The following is an 18159-nucleotide window of genomic DNA, read 5'->3' on the forward strand; positions in this document are numbered from 1 at the left end:
CCCGCAGCGGGCGAAGAAAGCGGGCTCAGGAAGTGGAAGTGTTTGTTACCAAGTGCCGGAGCCGGGCGGGAGGGGCGGCTCCTGCCGCGAGTTCCAGGTGCGGGGCGGCGGGCTCGGCTCTGTTTTCCCCAGCCTGTGGCGGGGGTCGAGGACAGCCGGCCTTCGGGTGCGGACCCCCAGCGTTTCAGCAGCCTTTAGCCGAAGCTCCGATGGAGGCGGGGGCGGTGGGGAGGGGGCGTGCGCGCCTGCTGCCGAGGGATCCGCTCCGCTCCCGGGCCGTGTTTTCCCTTCGCGGCGGCCCTTGGCGTCGCCCCACGACCTCCGCGCGGGAGCGCCGGCTCTGATCCCGGCGGGGAAGTTGTGCGGGGTCCGCAGCGGGTCTGGGGGCGGCCCCTGGGTCTTGGGCGTTTGGCTCCGGGAGAGGCAGAGCAAAGTCAGGTCACCTCGGTGCGCCCCGCGGGAAAGGCGGAGAGCGGACAATGCAGACCCCGAGAAACTTCCCAGGCTGGCCGCAGAGGCCTGGGGGCCACCTGTTCAGGTGACCATTCCAGGACACTGAAAGACGGGAACACTCCCTCGTGCGCCCCCTCCCAGAAACACAGGACCGGGTGCAGTTTCCAAAACACTGCGATTTAATTCCGCAAAAACACAAACGCCAGGAGCCCAGGGCTGTCTTGGCTACGGGATCTCCTGCAGGCTGCCGTGGGCCCTTAGGAAAGACTGGCAAGGTCAGGCTCCTCCCTGCTGTGCCCTGGCGAGTGCTTCCTTATCCGCCCAAGTTGGAGCGCCAGGATTCCGCCTTGAAAGCAAAGGCCGCAGCCTCAGAACCGGCGCTGACTTTGGCTTCTCACCTCCTCGGCTGCCCCTGGCCTGCAGGAGTCTGGGTACCTGTAGGTCATGACCTCTCGGTCTCAGGTTCACTTCCTGGAGCTGGGGTCAGGGCCTCAGGAGACACGACCTTGGCCCTGCCTGAACTCTTTGCTACTCCCCGGCCCACCCCGCCCCCAGTGTGTGGCCATGACCTTGCTCTGCACACATGGATTTACCTAGGAACGGATGACCTCGGCTCTCTAGCCAAAGAGGCAATAAAGCAGTTTGGGCCCCGGCATCTGAGGAGTTAAAGGGCTCAGTGGTCAGGCTGGGTTTAGGGCTCAGGCTAGGGGCAAGCTTTGTTCCATTCTGCTGCCCCCACCTGCCCCAGGAGCTGGGGCTTTATCTGGTTCTTGACCCCGGAGAGCTGAGCACTACAAACTGCACACCTGCCAAAGCTGGGATGGTGGCCAGGGGCACAGGCAGAAAGCAGATAAGACGGGGATTCTGGGGGAAGGGGCTCCCCTGGGATCTGAGGTCCAGAGACAGGAACCAAGGTCCCCAGGGGCCCAGGAAAGGGACACCCTCCCGGGAGGGGCTCCGTAACGCCTGAGGTGGCCAGACAGACACACCCTGGTCTCTGATCCTTCTCTCCCCTCCTCCAAGGGGGCCGCCTGCCTCCTAACCCACAGCTGTGGTCTTCCCTGAAGCTATGGTCTGGCTCCCGGCACCCAGGGGTCAGCCCAGCCTCTGTCCAGCTAAAGTGAGACTGCTGACGGGGTCACTTCCTGCCCTCACACCCCTACAAGTGCATCGGTGTCCCTGGTGCTGCCCACGGCTAGGAGGGAGGCCCAGCCCCTCGGCCTCGAAGGCAGAAGGGCTGCCAGGGCCCCGCCTCCGTTGTCCTGGTGTCCTGGTTCCCCACCTGTTACTTGTTTTAAATTAAGTCGCAGTAAGAGAAAGGTGGCGCGCCCTCGCTGGGGAAGCAGGGGAGCCACAGGAGCCGCGGCGGGCGCTGGAGTCCAGCTGCTTCATGGGAAGGGGTTGAGGGCTGGGTCCCCCTCTCCCTCTCCCTCCGTTCAGCCTCTCAGGATAAACCGGTCTGGGGGCCACGGCTGTGTCCTCCGGGCCCCTGTGGCCTCCCCGCAGCCCCCTGGGCGTCACAGGAAGGAGCAGCAGCTGGGACGCTGCTTCTGGGATTCCACGTAGTCGCGGATCTGGAAGCTGGGCTCGTGGGCCTGCCGCCCCGCCCGGTACTTCAGCTCCCTGGAAGGCAGAGAGGCAGTGGGCGGGCTGTGAGTGCAGGGGGACCCCCGAAAATGCAACTCAGAGGGCGGGCGGGCCCAGGGACCCCCAGTGGAGCCACCCTGCCCTGCCTGGAGCCCCTCCCCACTCGGCTCTCACTTTGCAATGGCCAGGAAGGCCAGCTCCACGTTCATGCCCGTCTTGGCGCTGGTCTCCATGAAGGGAATGCCGTACTCCTGCCCCGGGGCGAGAGATTTGTCCTCAGCGCTGGCCTCTGGCTGCCCCTGCCTTCACCCCGCCCGGCCAGTGGTCACTTACCCTGGCCAGCATCTCCCCGTCCTCCGACCGGATCACTCTTTCACTACTCACATCCGCCTGTCAAGCCGATATGGGTCACTCTGGGGAAGGAAGCCTTGACCCCAGCTGGCCCAGCTTCTGCCAAAGGAGCAGGCACTGCCTGCCCTCTGCTGGTGGCCTGGGGGACTGCGGGCAGGTGTGATGGGCCTGGGGCTATGTTTTCTGCCTGGTTCAGGCTGTAGCCCAGCTCAGCAGTGATGGCAACCCTGGCTCCAGGAGGAAGGCGGGTAACTCTCCCTGGTGAAGGGTGTCAGCCCCTGACCCTGTTCAGGACGAGTGCCCGGGCAGCCCTGCAGGTAGGGCCCTCCCCGGGTGGACAGTTGCCAGAGCTTTCAGAGGGCAGCGACGTCTGACCTCTGACCTGGAGACCTGGGAGACCCGGGAAGGATGCCCAGGTGCCCAGGTGACCGCTGGGCATCCGTGGGGCCGGGTGGGGCGGATGCCCAGGCAGCCGGAGAGGAGGTGCCGGGTGCCGCCCCGGCCTGCAGCCACTCACCTTGTTGCCTAACAGCATGATCACCACATCCCTCTGGGCGTACTCGTGCACCTCGGTGAGCCAGGCCTGGGGGAGAGGGCAAGCTGAGCCGGCCGCGGGGCAGCACCGGGCCACTCTCCTGCAGAGTGCCCTGTTGAGATTCTAGACCACAAAAGGGCCCAGAAGTGATCAAAAGCACTGAGGTTGATTAGTGATGTCTGCTATGACATCACTAACTGGTTGGAGGTGGTACAATAAGTGCCATGGGTTTTCCATTAAAAAAAAAAATCCACAAAAGTACATCAAAAAGTTCGTGGTGGGATGAGTATTTGGCCTGGCGGTTAAGATGCCAGTCGGACACTTTCATATGGAAGTGCCCAACTCCAGCTCCCGTTTCCAGACCCCGAGAGGCACCAGGTGATAATGGCTCAAACAGTGGGTCCCTGCCACCCCCGTGGGAGGCCTGGATTGAGTTCCTGGCTCCTGGCTTCCGCCTAGCCCAGCCGCTGTGGGTGTCTGGGGAGTGAACCAGCAGATGGGAGCTCTGTCTCCCTCTCAAAAAAAAAAAAATCGTCTTCCGTGGGTCTTTTGAGACCTCTTGTATGTCTTACGCCTCCAGTTTGCTTACAAGCAATTGAGGTCGCTGAAGTCAGCGAACAGGGCAGACCTGTGCCCCTTTGGACTCAGGGCTGGTCCCTACGTTGGCTGAATTATCCTCCCTGCTCTGATAGCCGCTCGCTCCTCTGCCTGAGTCACTCTCCTGCCAGTGGTGCTGGATGTCCGTGTAGATTCTTCTGGCTGGGCTCTGCCCTTGGCCTCTGCGGCTAATTGTCCAGGGTGGAGCTGGGGCCCTGGGGAGCTCTTTGACAGGAAAGACAGTCATGAATCATGGCAGGTGGCACGGGCACGCAGCCCGCCCAGCCCCTGTGCCCACACGGCAGGTAAACACTCGGCCACGGGTCTGACTTCTGAGTCATGGCCAGGTGTCTTTAGAAGCAGCAGGATTGCACCCCACAGAGCAGCAGGCCAGCCAGGCCTGCCTCGGCTGCTTCTAGCCGGGGCAGAGGGGACCTACCCTGATGTTGTCGAAGGAAGCTTTGTTGGTGATGTCATAGAGCAGCAGCAAGGCTGGAGGAGGAGAGACCGGTCAGAGCAGGCCCCCCGCCCGGCAGTGGGGGGACTGCGGGGGGCTGGAGGGCTGGGGGACTCACCCTGGGCGTCTCGGTAGTAAGCGTGGGTGACGCTGCGGAAGCGCTCCTGCCCCGCAGTATCCCAGATCTGGGACGGGATGGAGAACTGGTCAGAGGGGGAACGGGGCAGGGAGTGCTGGGTGCAAGGGGTGCGAGCCAGGACCAGGGCTCCCGGACGGATGGTTACTGAGCTCACCGGAGCTCCTCTCTTCTCCTCCCCGGCTCCCCCCGGGGGAGGGGCACCCAGCCTGCCAGAGCAGGAGGTGAAGGCACATTTTGAGCTGCCTTTGATGGAAGCCAGGGTGCCTGGGAAATACATCTTCTGCAGACATCAAACAAACACAAGCTGCTTCCTCTTGGGGGCCCCACAGGAAGTTACCCCAGGGGTGGGCAGGGCTGCAGGCAGCCTGTGGTTGGGGTGAGGAGCTGGGCCCTCCCTGCCCCAGCCCAGCCCTCACCTCACCTGCAGTTTCACTCTCGCACCGTCCACAGTCACCACCTTGTTCTGAAAGGCAGAGGGGCGCAGGGTGGGGGGGGGCAGGAGAAGCCTGGGCCAAGCTCCGCCCACGGCCCACCCACGCCCTGGACCGAGCTCCGCCCACGGCCCGCCCACACCCCTGCCCAACCCTCTCCAGCGAGGGCGGGGGCACTTCCGCTGCCGAGGGCACGCCTTCTGCTCTTCTCAGGGGCGAGGGGCACCTGAGCACTTGCCTGGTTTTTGCCAGGGCCCGGAGGGCTGCCCGGGGCTGGGCGCCGGAGAGCCCACCCCTTGCCCACTACCATCTTCCTCTCGCAGAGCCCAGCCCCAGGACTGTCGCTGCCGAGCCTCAGCGCTGAGATGCCCACCGGCGTCCTGGAGACCTGAGGAGCTAGACTGGCAGGCCCAACTTCCCTCTCGCCCCCCAGAGTTCTCTGAACGCAGCTGGAGGTCCCGGCCTCCTGGTTGGTTAGCCCGCACCTGCTGGTCAGGGCCCCGATGATGCAGGGTAGAAAGACGGTCATCAGGGTGAGAGGGAGGGACTCGGGCCAGCCATTCTCTCCGCACAGGGCCAGCCCCGAGCCGCAACCTGGTGCAGCGCTGGGCATCCTGGGAGCCCCAAAAAGGCCAACTGTGCTTCCAGGCTTTGCCAAAGGAGCCCAGTTCAGAGGGCGGTCAGCAAGGGCTTTCATCTGTCTGCCCTGCTCTGCAGTGGACAACAAGGCTCCGCCTGGTTTCCCTGTCCCTTGGGTGTCAGGGAGCCCAGACTTCTGGCACCTGGCCCCTGCTGTGGTCTGGGGGAGCACCCTCGGTGCCTTGCAGGCGGAGGGCCACGCAGGGGCCAAGCCGCTGGGAGGAGGAGCCTGCAGCCGCCTCACCCTGAAGTCTACGCCGACAGTGGCGAGGAAGGTCCCGGACAGGAAGGCCCCGTCTCGGAACTGGAGCAGGAAACAGGTTTTGCCGACGCCCGAGTCTCCCAGGAGCATCACCTAGTGGGGGGGCAGAGGCAGTGAGTGGGGAGTCGGGGAGCTTCTGGGATTGTAGGGAGTGTGTGGGGGGGGGCAGCCTGGAGAGAGGGATGGGCGGGGGAGGTGGGGCCAGGGAAGGATGCTGACAGCATCCAGGAAGCCTGCGTGGCTGCCATCCCCTCTCCCTACCTTCTTGTCCTCATCTTGGGAGCCCAAGCTGACACGTCGGCACCAGCAGGTGCCCAGAGGGTCTCGGTGGCCCCAGGGAACCCCATGTTCACCTGGTATGGGCGCTGGTTGCATCTGCCCACGGCCAGGGCAGGCAGGCAGGCATTCAGTCCCCCTGTGTGGATTCTTCTAGGCTGTGCACCTGTGGGTGGGGCTGCCTTGTCGGGAGGGGGACGTGTGGACACCTGGGGCAAGGCTTGGAAGGGGGCAGGGCACTGTGGTTTGCACGGGCGTGTTCTGAAATTACTATTGTTTGGGCTCCTTTCCTTTCAGGTTACAACATTTATTTGGAGGTTGCTAATAACATGCGTTAGGGAGAGTGGGAGTTCACGCTGAAAACAGGGAGACTTTGGCCCCAAGTCCGTTCAGCAGAGGTGGGACAAATGCTGCAGGCTGGCACCCCTGGGCCCCAGGGAGTATGGGGGCGGGGGCCCTTCTCTCAGTCCCTGTGCGGTCTCCAGGGACATGCAGGAGTGGGAAGGGAGGAGTGTCTGGGCCAGGCCCTACCTGCCTGTGACCCCTCCCCCCAGGAGCTCCCATCAGGCTCCTCCCAGACTCTCCTGCGCTCAGTGCCCTGGGCCAGGGCTGGGGAGGCCAGGGCTGGGGAGGCCAGCAGACAGCTGAGGGCTGAGGCCGGGGTGTGGGCCCTCTGGAACCTGCGCTCCTGGGTCCCAGCCCTGGATGGGGAGGGAGGGCTGGCCAGTGCCTGTGTACTTTCCAGATCACAGCTGCCCTGAGCAAACCAGCCTCCCAGCCAGCCGGGCCATCCCACCAAGCGGGCCATCCCACCAAGCGCAAACAGCTGCGAGACTCCGCCTCCTAGGCAAACGGCTCAGCTGGCCCCAGGGCACGGAGGTCAGCGGTTCCCATCAGTCTGGGGCTGCTCCCCCTCCCCCATCGGAGGGCCCACGGCCCACTTCCTGCAGCTAGCACACAGCACTCGCCTATCTCAACGGCCCTGGGAGAGTGACTTGCAGACTGGCTTCCCCCTGAACCCCGCGGGGGAGGGGGGGACTGAGGCTCCCATCGAGCCGGAGCTCTGGCGCTGGGGGAGGGAGCCTGGGCCCCCAGAGAGCCAGGTCTCTTTGGAGGAGGCCTTGCAACCCTCAGAGCCGCGCCCCTCTGCCCACCCTGCCCTGCCCCCATCAGCATCTCTTTCAGAGCTCCTGGTACCCGTTCACACCAAGGCACAGCCAGGGCAGAGCTGCCTCCCGGCCTCCGGGTGGGCCTGCAAGGCAGGCTGGGAGACATCCTCCAGGCAATCCTAGGACCTCAAGCCAGCAAGTGACCAGGCGGGCTGCGAGGGGCTCCTGGGGCTCTTATTGGCCTGCGTGCGGCCCAAGAAAATTGGATCGAGGCCCGCGGGCAGGGAGTCACTCAGGCCTTCTGAGTTACCCCCTCTGGCCTGCACCGAGCCAGCCAGATCCCCAAAGGTGGAGGGGGCCCAGGGCTGGGCCTGACCCGTTCCCCTCCCTCCCCTCCCCTCCTCTGTGAGACCCGGCTGCCTGGACGGATGCAGATGCATCCCAGATGCAGACAGAAAGGGGCTGGGGAGGGCGGGGGTCTTAGGGAACAGGGCAAAGGCACAGGAATCCCCAGCGCGGGACGCAGCGCCCACCCACCTTGCCCGTGAGATCGAAGCTCGGACTGCAGGGCGGGGAGTGCTCGGGGGCCTCACCACCCCGGGAGGCAGCTGCGCCAGGCCTGCCCGTCATGTCCCCGGACGGACGAGCGGCGAGTTGGGCCAGCCAGGGAGCCAGGGACAGTGCAGGGACGGCCCCGCCCCAGCTCCACCCACTCCTTCCTCCTTGCCACCGACCTGGCCCGGACCCCGACAGACAGACTGGCTCCTCCCTCTGTCCCGCCAGCACCTCTACGACACCGGCCCGAGGTGGGGGGGGGGGAGCCGGCAGTCCCACGAGGGCGCGCAGCCCTTCGGGGTCTGGGCTGGCGAAGAGTGTGTGATGCACGAGTCACACTGGCCTGGCTTCGTGCACTTAGAGTGGGACCAAATCCGGCCCCAGGAGCGGTGCCCAAGCTCCTCGCCGCCGGGCCAGGTTCCCGCTATGGGGAGCGGGCCCGGGACCCCACCTGCGACGGAACGTCTGGGCCTCTCCCCGACCCGCGGACCCGCGCCGGGGTTCCCGGTGCCGTTGCGCAGCGCGGCCAGCAGGCGGCGCCAGAGCTCCGGCGGGTAACAGGTGGTCCCGACGCGAGGAGGCGGAGGCGCCCCAGCCCGCGCCCCGCTCAGGTGGTTCTGCAGGCCAGCGGTGCAGACCAAGTCTCCCTGACCCGCGGGCCGCCTGGGTCCCGCCTGGGTCCCGCCTGGGGACAGGTGGCTTCCGCAGCGCCTACCTCCCGGGCGAGGGGCGCGGCCCAGGTGAATTCATGAAGTCGTGGGTGGTTTTGAGCAGAGGTCGCCGGACGTCCCAGCACTGGGGAGTGGGTCTGGGGTTTATCTGTGGTAGGGTTGGGGGCACTGTGGCCCCTTCGGCGGGGATTCTCCGGAGAACAGTGGGACGACAAGGCGCCCCCTGGCGGCTCCGCGCTGCAGCGAGAGTCAGTAGGTCCCCGGTTGCCTGGGGAAGGGGAGACCCTGGGCAGGGCAGCGCTGTCCCCTGGGGTGGACGCACGCCAGGTGGCCAAGGGCAGCTTCGGAAGTGGGACCGGAGCCCGCGTGCTCGGGGCCGGGGCTGTGGAGTAAGCACTGCTCCCTGCTCTCCACTTGACGCACACACAGTCCTGGTACCCCATCCCAGACACACACCAGATGCACACACATCCTAGGTCTCATCACACACACACCTCATGCCACACCCACGCACACCCTCCACATCCCAGACACACACACCTCATATGATATCAATGACACACCCACCTCCCACCACAGCACATCACACACACACACACACACACACCTCACTTCATCCCAGATGTAGGCGCTCCTGGCCTCACAGCATGGCCACAGACACCACCCCCCCATGCTCCTGGCCCGAGCCCCGGCTGCAAGCTGCCCTCGTGCCCTGCCCCCACGCCTCCGTCCTCACCGATTGCCCGCTCTGCCCATGAACTACCTGCACCTCCCCCAACAAGAATGGGAAGTGTGCACACCGCCCCCGGTCACCCAGGCCTGCTGGGAGGAGGCGCCGGGTGGCACACAGGCAGCTCATTTTGTTCCTCCAGGTGCCCTCGGGTGCAGCCCAGGTGACCGAGGAGGCCTCCCCGAGCCCTGTGTCCCCGAGCTGGGGACAGCACAGCCCAGGGAGCTCAGGGCTGGGAGATGGCTGGAGGTGCATCCTGGCGCCCTGAGCAGACGCAGAGGCTCTGGAGGGGCACCCGCCGGCTCCTCTCAGGCGGTCCTGGGCCCTCCGTGTGCCAGGTGCTTGCTGTTTTTCACAGCAGTTTTGCCTGTGGTCTGTGGTGTGTGACTCACACCCTCTCCGCGCCCCGCGGAGGTGGAGATGTGGCTGTGGCCGTGGGGGAAGACTGGGCACGTGCTGGGCGGGTTGAGCTGCTTGGCTTCGGGGCCCCAGGGATGCCGAGGTGGGCTGGGCCTCCTGGGCCTGGTACCCAGGCCTCCTCCGCAGGGCCCAGCCAGTCCCTCTCAGCTGCTGTGTTCTGAAGGATTCCAGGCCCTGGCACCCACCCTGGCCTGCTCCCGTCTCCCTCGCCGCCTGGACAGCCACCATGAAGGCGTGTCCTCCTTGGACCCTTGCCTGCCTTGCTGTGACCCCGGGGACAAGCCCGCCAGCCCCAAGGGACTTCACGGGCCCTGTGCTGTGCTCCATCCTGGAGTTTGCTGACACCTGAACTGTCCAGAAACCCATGCTAGGTCCTCCTTCGCCCCGGATGCTGAGATTCCGAGGAGCCAGTGGTCTGAACGCCTCCCAAGATCTTCCCAGGATTTAGCGGAAGCTGGGAGCCGCTCCAGGCACAGTGGACATGGAAGGAGATGAGGACGCGGCCCCAAGAGGGGCTATGGTGAGAGGGAGCATGGAGCCCCTGTACTACCCGTGGCACTGCAGACCCCTCCTGGTCACCCAACACCCCGCCTGCACCTGCGGTCCTTCTGGTCGACCTCCTGAGTGATCTGACCATCTGACGCCGTCACCTGTTTCCAGCAGGCTCCCCAGGGGGCATGCCAGCCAGTGCTTACTGTGAATCCGATGCCCACGGTGGCCGAGAAGGAGCCTGGGATGAACTTGCCCTGGTCGAACTGAACCAGCAGAGATGTCTTCCCCACGCCACTGTCGCCCACCAGGATGGTCTGAAAGGGAGCGAGCGAGCGAGAGGTGAGGGCCTGTGGTGTGGGTTAGGCTGCCGGCTCTCCCAGCACACATACACGCACACACACATGTACACACACTGACATGCACCGTACATGGATGCACACACACACACGACAGCCTAGCATTCAGAAACACAGGCACAGCACACTCCTGGTTTTCCAACCAAGTCCCCGGAGCCTGGAGGCAGCGGGAATCTTGTTCTAACTCGAGTTATTGAAGGTCTGCAGGGGCCTCCAGCCACAGCCCGGGGGCCCCGCTGCTGCACTCTGCAATGTGGCCTTGCTGAGCCTGTGCCGAGGCCACGCTTCCCAGCCAGAGGGGGAGTGTGGCAGGGACGCTGTGGCAGGCTTGTGGCTGGGAGACATGGCTGCTGCAGCGCCAGGACCCACTCAAGTGGAGGCAGTGCCCGCGGGGCGGTCAGGTGGTCGTGGCCTCCCTGGATCGTTCCCTTAGTAAGCTGCTCCTCTCCATCAGCTGCTCCTGGGATGTTTGTGGCTCCCCTGGGATGCAGAAGTCCGAGAAAACCCATGCACAGAATGCGGCAAGTCGGGGTGCCGGGGTGTGCCTTGGGGAGAGCTCTCACTCGGCGCTGGACGGGCCTCGGAGTGGACACCAGTTCACAGAGTGGTGGCACTGGGGAAGCGGGAGGCCTCTTCCCTCTGCACGGTGTGTCCTGGGAGGGGGCAGAATTAGCCTGGTGGAGTGTTTGAAAGAGAACCCGAGCCCTACAGAAGACACAGATGTGCACTGGTGACCGCCCAGCAGGGTGGGTGACCAGACCAGCAGGCAAATGCATCGTTTCACAATGGACTGCGAAGACAAACGCTTGAGGTCGTGGTGAGGCTGGGGAGAAGCAAGATTCAGTGATGCATAGACTGCCAGGCCCTCGGGACTGGCCCATGAGCCCCATGTTGCTCTCTGCCAATGGCCTCAGAGGGGGCTGGCGTCAGAGCAGGCTGGGCACGCATTGGCCAGGGTGTTGGCCTTGGATGTCCCCTGACTGTGGTTTCTCTGCCCCCGCCCCATCTCCATAACCAAATCCTGCTCAATTTTCATTTCTTCCTGGTTAAAGGCTCCTGTTGCTTGTTATGAGGAAGGGCTCTAATAATTTACATGGAAAGTCTAATTTCCTCTGTTTTAAAATATTTATTTATGTATTTGAGAGAGAGAGAGAGAGAGAGAGAGAGAGAGCATCTTTCATCTACTGGTTCACTCCCTAAATGGCTGTAGCAGCCAGGGCTATGCCAGGCTGATGCCAGGAGCCTGGAATTCCTTTGAGTCTCCCACGGGGGTGTCAGGGGTCCAAATACTTGGGCCATCTCCACTCCTTCCCAGGGGCACGAGCAGGGAGCTGATGGGGCGTGGAGCAGCTGCGACTTGAACCAGCACTTGCGATGCAAGCGTCACAGGCGGTGCATTAACCCGCTGTGCCACAACACTGGCCGCCTCCTTAAGGTTTTTGGTTTTTAAGATTTGTTTATTTATTAAAAAGAGTTACACAGAGAGGGAAAGAGAGGCACAGAGAGAGAGAGAGAGAAGTCTTCCATCTGCTGGTTCACTCCCCAGTTGGCTGCAACAGCTGGAGCTGCGCCGATCTGAAGTCAGGAGCCAGGAGCTTCTTCCGGGTCTCCCATGCGGGTGCAGGAGCCCAAGGACTTGGGCCATCTTCTACTGCTTTCCCAGGCCATAGCAGAGAGCTGGATTGGAACTGGAGTGGTCAGGACTCGAACCGGTGCCCTTATGGGATGCTGACACTTCAGGCAGCAGCTTTACCCTGCGCCGCAGCACCGGCCCCTCCTTATGCTGTAAGAAGAGCTTTCTAGCTAGAATGTTCTCTAGAAGTTGAGGAATCTGTCATGCATGTCCACCTCGCTCACGTAACAGACACAACAGTTTGGAATTCTTCTTCCTTTGTTCCTTGTCCTTTCCAGGGTGAAGAGCCCCCACCACTTTCCTCTCTCGTCATAGGGGCCCCCCTTTCTCGGGATGCTTCCGCTTCAAGGACCAGTCCGGAAGTGCACTCCGGGCTCCAGCTTAGAGCAGGGCAGAGTGATGCTCTCATCTTGGTCTTTATTTTTTTTTTTAAATTTATTTTTATGAAAAGCAGACAGAGAGAAAGAGAGAGAGAGGGAGAGAGTTATTGAGAGAGTCTTCCATCTATTGGCTCACACCTCCAATGGCTGTAACAGCCAGGTCTGGGCCAGGCCAAAGCCAGGGCCAGGAATCCATCATGGTCTGGCGGAGGCCCAAGGCCTGGGCCATCATCTGCTGCTTTCCCAGGGCATTCTTAGGAAGCTGGATCTGAACTAGAGCAGCCGGGACTCAAGCCAACGATGTTGCAAGTGGTGGCTTAGCCACGTGTGCCACAGCGCCAGCCCCTCCAAGAGCTCCATTCTGGGTCACAGTGGAGAGTGTGGAGCTGGTCGATTTGTAAGCACCGTTGAATGAGTTCCCCTAAATCCAGAAGCTCCTTCAGTCCTGTCCCTCCTCTGTCTGTACCCCTCCCCCAAACTCAAGCAGTCCTCGGGGCCAAAGGCCCGGTCCCTCCTGTTGGCCGTGCTTGGCTCCCAGCTCACGCTGTCAGCGCATCCTTATGTCTGAGGAGTGGGCAAGTGGCCAGAGCTCAGATATGAAGCCTGGGGTGTCCGCTTGTGTTCTCCAGAGAGCCTCTGGGGCTGACGTGGGCAGGGGGATGACGGGAAGGGAGCTGCCTGTGGCCGGGGTCGGGGCCCAGAGCCCTGCTGTCTCTAGGTGGCCGCATTTCGTGTGGGACTCCTGAGGTCCTCCTTCTAAGCCGGCTTCCAGGTGGGTAGGAAGGCACAAGGCCCTTCACAAAGTTTGTGGAGAGGTGGGATTAACAGTTTATTTCGATGTAAAGAGATTTGACATCCTTATGTGGATTTTTCATAATATGCATTTTTCATGAACTTTTTGAAAACCTCTCATATTTTATCCAGGTCGCAAAATTGGACACATTTGATTTGATAGGTCTTTTTTTTTAAATTTTATTTAGTAAATATAAATTTCCAAAGTACAGTTTATGGATTACAATGGTTCCCCCCATAACTCGCACCCTCCCATCTCCCGCTCCATTCACATCAAGATTCATTTTCAATTATCTTTATATACAGAAGATCAACTTAGTATATATTAAGTAAAGATTTAGTTTTTTTTAAAGATTTTTTTTATTTATTTGAAAGTTAGAGTTATAGACAGAAAGATGGAGAGACAGGGAGAAAGGTCTTCCATCAGCTAGTTCACTCCCCAGATGGCCACAATGGGTGGACTGGGGGCCAGGAGCTTCTTCCGGGTCTCCCACGTGGGTGCAGGGGCCCAAGGACTTGGGCCATCTTCCACAGCTTTCCCAGGCTATAGCAGAGAGCTGGAGCGGAAGTGGAGTAGTTGGGACTGGAACCGGTGTCCATTTGGGATGCCAGTGCCACAGCTGGAGGCTTAGCCAACTACACCACAGTGCAGGCTCCAGATCTGATAGGTTTTTAAAGCCGGATTATGCCTGGGTTGAGCCCCGGCTACTGGAGCCTCCTTGGAGGACTGCGCTCCCTGGGAGGCAGCAGTGACAGCTCCGGGCTTGGGTCCCTGCCACCCACACGGGAGACCTGGAGTGAGTTCCCAGCTCCTGACTTTGGCCTGGCTCAGCCCTAGCTAGGTTGGGCATTTGAGGAGTGAACATGTGGATAAAAGTTCTCTCTCTGTCACTCTGCCTTTCAATAAATCAATCCCAAAGCAGCTAGTGTCTGAGAAATTGGGCAGGGTTGTATGTGTGAGTGTGCGTGTGCGGGGTGAGGCGAGGTGGCTGTGCATGTGAGCCTCACGTGTGGCCCTACACCTCCTTGTAGTCAGGACACAGTGGGACTCCAGATGGGGCTGTGGTGCCCACAAAGGCCAGTGTCCTTCCACCCAGAGTTATCTTCTCCCGCCCTGCGATGCTACCAGGACTCTGTGATGTGGACTCCCGGGTGGGGTCCTGGCTTGCAAAGTGGATCATTGCCATTTTGCAGAGATGCAGGGGCCCAGCTCTCAGGCCGTCTTCCACTGCCTTCCCAGGTGCAATAGCAGGGAGTTGCATTGGAAGCGGAGCAGGCGGGTCTCGAACCGGCACCCACATGGGATGCTGGCACTGCAGGCTGCGGCTTCACCCACTACGCCACAGCACTGGCCCCTGTTTTATATTTCAGCTAGCTGCGCGGTGGACCCAGGCACTCCGCTCACCGCTCACGTAAATGTGCCGCGACGGTGCCTGCACCTACAATGCAGTGACTTGCAGTCTTGGAGCGTCTGCGTGGACCTCATCCGCTGACCTGAAAGACTTTGAGAGCAAAACTGGAGTTCTCCTGAGGAAGAAGTGTTTCCGCCTCGAGACGTGGCATTCGTTCCGTCTTGTGGGTTTCCATCCTTCCTGCCCGCCCGCCGGGTTTCGGACTCTCCAGCTCTCGTGGCTGTGTAAGCCAGTTCCTTGGAACATCTCTCTCTCTCTCTCTCTCTCTCTCTCTCTCTCTCTCCTTTTCTCTGGAGAACCTTGACTGATCCAGCATTACATGCATTTGTTTGATATGAGTGTGATAGCGGTCCTTTGATAATGCTCCACATTGGCTTAGATACGGGGATACAGGCACTCCCTGGGGTCACCGTCGTGGACAACAACTGACAGCGTCTATCAGAGTTACCAGGGCAAATTCCTTTGGCACGGCAGGAGCCATGGTCTTCCTTGCAAAAGCACCCTACAGTGTGCACCAGGACGGCGCTGTAGTATTTGCAAGAGCAAATAATGTCAGCTGTGAAAACTCATCAGGGAAAAACCCCACTAAACCAGGAGAAAGGAGGACATCCGGGTTGTGGGCGTCTGTTCCGGGAACCAGTCCAGTGAAGCGGACTGCCCTGCTGTCGGGAATACTCATCTCTAACAGCCGATGTCGGGTCTGCCGATTACGGCCGCCTTTCCCTGGTAACTGCCACAGCTGCCCATCGGAGCTTGCCGTCTCCTGCAAGATTTTGAACTTTGGTTCCAAATGGCGTGGGTCGATTTCTCTGTCCCATGCCTTCCCCTTTGTTCTCCAAACTAGAGCAGAAGGCACAGAGGTTTCGCCCACACCTCTTGTACATAGCCTCTGGAGTTATCAACACCGCTGCCATGTTACCTTTTTATTTTTGTCCTTATTAAAAAGCCCTAATAAATTTAATGATGTAGCTGTTTAATAATGTAGGTTTGTGTAAAATGCTTTTCCACAAATGAAGAATGCGTGGTTGGTAGTGGACACACAGTCACAAATAACAGTGATATTCTCCGTGTGGTGGGACTAGGCGGGATTTAAAATGCATTCTTTGGCCAGCGCCGTGGCTCACTAGCCTAATCCTCTGTCTGCAGTGCTGGCACCCCGGGTTCTAGTCCCGGTCAGGGCACTGGATTCTGTCCCGGTTGTCCCTCTTCCAGGCCAGCTCTCTGCTGTGGCCAGGGAGTGCAGTGGAGGATGGCCCAAGTGCTTGGGTCCTGCACCCCATGGGAGACCAGGATAAGTACCTGGCTCCTGCCATCGGATCAGTGCGGTGCACCGGCCGAGGCGGTTCAAATCCTGGCTGCTCCACTTCCGATCCAGCTCCCTGCTATGGCCTGGGAAAGCAGTAGGAGATGACCCAAGTGCTTGGGCCCCTGCACCTGTGTGGGAGACCTAGAAGAAGCTCCTGGCTCCTGGCTTCGGATGGGCACAGCTCTTCCTTTAGTTTCTACAGTCTCACTAACGCTACAGCAAGCTACCCAAAATTCAGTGGTGCCCAACAAACAAGTCTCTGAGCCGGCCAGCTGGTCTTCACGGCCACCTGCTCTTGCTTGGGGTCGCCGGCGCGTTCTCCCGGCAGAAGCCGCAGTGCGCAGGGCAGAAGGAAGTGTGGGGCCACTGGTGACCTTCGCCTCTGCCACGTTTGATTGGCAAAGGAGGTCATGGGTCTGGCCCAAGTCCAAGGAGGGGGCAGGTGACGGGCGCTTCCTCTTTTTTTTTTTTTTTTTTGACAGGCAGAGTGGACAGTGAGAGAGAGAGAGAGACAGAGAGAAAGGTCTTCCTTTGCCGTTGGTTCACCCTCCAATGGCCGCCGCGGCCGGCGCGCTGCGGCCGGCGCACCACGCTGATCCGATGGCAGGAGCCAGAAGCCAGGTGCTTCTCCTGGTCTCCCATGGGGTGCAGGGCCCAAGCACTTGGGCCATACTCCACTGCACTCCCTGGCCACAGCAGAGAGCTGGCCTGGAAGAGGGGCAACCGGGACAGAATCCGGCGCCCCAACCGGGACTAGAACCCGGTGTGCCGGCGCCGCTAGGCGGAGGATTAGCCTAGTGAGCCGCAGCGCCGGCCCAGGCGCTTCCTCTTAGCAAGAGGAGTTATGAAGGGAGAGGGTGTGTGCTCTGCTGCCACGGCCTGAGGCTTAGCAATTCTGGGGGCCTTTGTGGAAGAAACTGGCTCCCCGGCTTGTGAACTCGGCGTGCGGAACAGGGCCTTGAAAGGAGTCCGATCAGGCGAGGGGGTGACGTCCCAGCCCCGTGGTGAATTCCAGAAGCTCCACGGACAGGCACCCAGGAGGGGAGCCCACGCCCCGATGAAGCCCCTCGGCCCCTCAGGGAGGCGTGCTCCGGAAGTCGGGTGGTTCCTGGTTGGCTGTTGCGTCTGAGCCCAGAAGCTCCACTCTGGGCCTTCTTCTGCCCGCCTGGTTTGGACTTGGGTTCTCATGTGGGCCTTGTCTGCAGGGTGGGGGAGACCCTGTGAAGCGGATGCTGTCCCTGCCTGTGCTCCTCCTCTTGCCAACATGTTGAGTTCAAAGATGGTCCATGGTCAGCCGGTCCCAGTGACGGACCACGAGCCAGGCTCTGTCCTTGTAGCCAGGAGAAGCCAACAAATGCATCAGCACACACACATGTACCCATCACTAGCACACCTATGTGCAATACACACATCCATCCAGCTGCACACAGCACATACACCATGCATGCACACAGGCGCGTATGCACACATACGGGAGCGCTCACATGCATGCACACGCATGCTCTGTTCACTGCCTCCCTTCACAGAGGGGCATGTGGAAGCCCAGGGCACGAGTGACTCATGTACAAGTCAGTGGCCAAGCCAGGGCAAGGGCCTAGACTTGGTCTTTGAAGATGCAGGGTCTTTGAGGATCTAGGACAGCTGCCTTGCCCCTGTTCCTCAGAGCAGCCAATCTGTCACGGGGGTAGTTTCCTCTTGGAGGCCTCCCGGGTCTGAGGGCGGGGCCTCAGGCAGATCTGCCTCCTCCTGGCCCTCACTACCTCGGTCCCCTTGCTCTTGCAGGCTGCCCTCGCCTGCTCCATTCCTGTCCTCTCCCGGAAGTTGGGGGCTTCTCTGCTGTGGCCGCCCAACATCCCCCCGTGTCCTGCGCAGGGGGCCCGACGTGGGGCCCGAGGTCCGCCCTGGCTCCTGAGCTTACTTTATGGTCTGCAGGTATGGGAAGCAGGAGGCCACCTTTGGCCACATTCCGGAAATTCCCTGGCTTATCAGAGGCTCTTGTTTTTGCTGGGTAAATAAGCCCCCTGCGCCCGTGCCTGGTTAGCGTGTGAGAGTCAGTCCTCCCCGGGACTCACTGGCCCAGACGTCACCGGGTGTGTGGGGCCCAGGTGCAAACCACAAGCAAGGCCCATCCTTTCCTATCCTCTGGGCGGCACCTGCTGCTTGCTGGGCTCTCGATGGGGGAGGGGACTTGGGGAATGGGCCTGGGTGTCGTTGTCGGAGGGGAGTGAGAAGGGAGAGTTGGGGCTTCCTTTCTTCAGCGAGCATTTATTGAAAGGTGGGGCATGGGAGTGAGGGGGTACAGTCACGAGCAAAGAGTGGGGGGTGGCCCTGGAGTACAGGACAGCTTCGAGGATTCAGGCTGGTGTAGACGTCCACGGGACCCCACCTGCCAGGTTGGGGTACAGCCGTCCGTTTTCAGAGGGTTCTTAAGACAAAGTCCCTCTGCTCCCTGGGGCCAGCAGGTCCCTGCTCACATCTCCCTGGTCTTTAGCTCCTTTGTGGTCTGTATTCTGATACCCCTTACCGCCACCCCCCCCCCCACCCCGCTGCCAGTCTCTGTGCTGGAACCTTCCTCC

The 18159-nt window shown here is 61.2% G+C and overlaps 1 protein-coding gene across 5 annotated transcripts in view; it reads right to left on the bottom strand.

Moving 5' to 3' along the window:
* Positions 1 to 609: 609 nt before the first annotated feature.
* RAB37 (RAB37, member RAS oncogene family) overlaps positions 610 to 18159 on the bottom strand; it is a 57181-nt gene continuing 39631 nt past the window's right edge. The window contains exons 2-10 of one of the 5 annotated variants that reach the window (XM_070060353.1): positions 9908 to 10018; positions 5434 to 5544; positions 4541 to 4582; positions 4099 to 4165; positions 3963 to 4015; positions 2909 to 2974; positions 2374 to 2430; positions 2215 to 2291; positions 610 to 2076 (exon numbers count right to left, since the gene is read on the bottom strand). In XM_070060353.1, coding sequence (XP_069916454.1) covers positions 1971 to 2076; positions 2215 to 2291; positions 2374 to 2430; positions 2909 to 2974; positions 3963 to 4015; positions 4099 to 4165; positions 4541 to 4582; positions 5434 to 5544; positions 9908 to 10018 — 690 coding nt within the window. In that variant the 3' untranslated portion in view covers positions 610 to 1970. Of the gene's footprint in view, positions 2077 to 2214; positions 2431 to 2908; positions 2975 to 3962; positions 4016 to 4098; positions 4166 to 4535; positions 4583 to 5433; positions 5545 to 7373; positions 7596 to 9907; positions 11194 to 18159 lie in introns of those variants that run through there. The other 4 variants (XM_002723578.5, XR_011383370.1, XM_070060354.1 and 1 more) reach the window with 4 other exon arrangements.

The sequence above is a fragment of the Oryctolagus cuniculus genome, chromosome 17 (assembly GCF_964237555.1).
Source record: "Oryctolagus cuniculus chromosome 17, mOryCun1.1, whole genome shotgun sequence".
NCBI classification, from domain to species: domain Eukaryota; kingdom Metazoa; phylum Chordata; class Mammalia; order Lagomorpha; family Leporidae; genus Oryctolagus; species Oryctolagus cuniculus.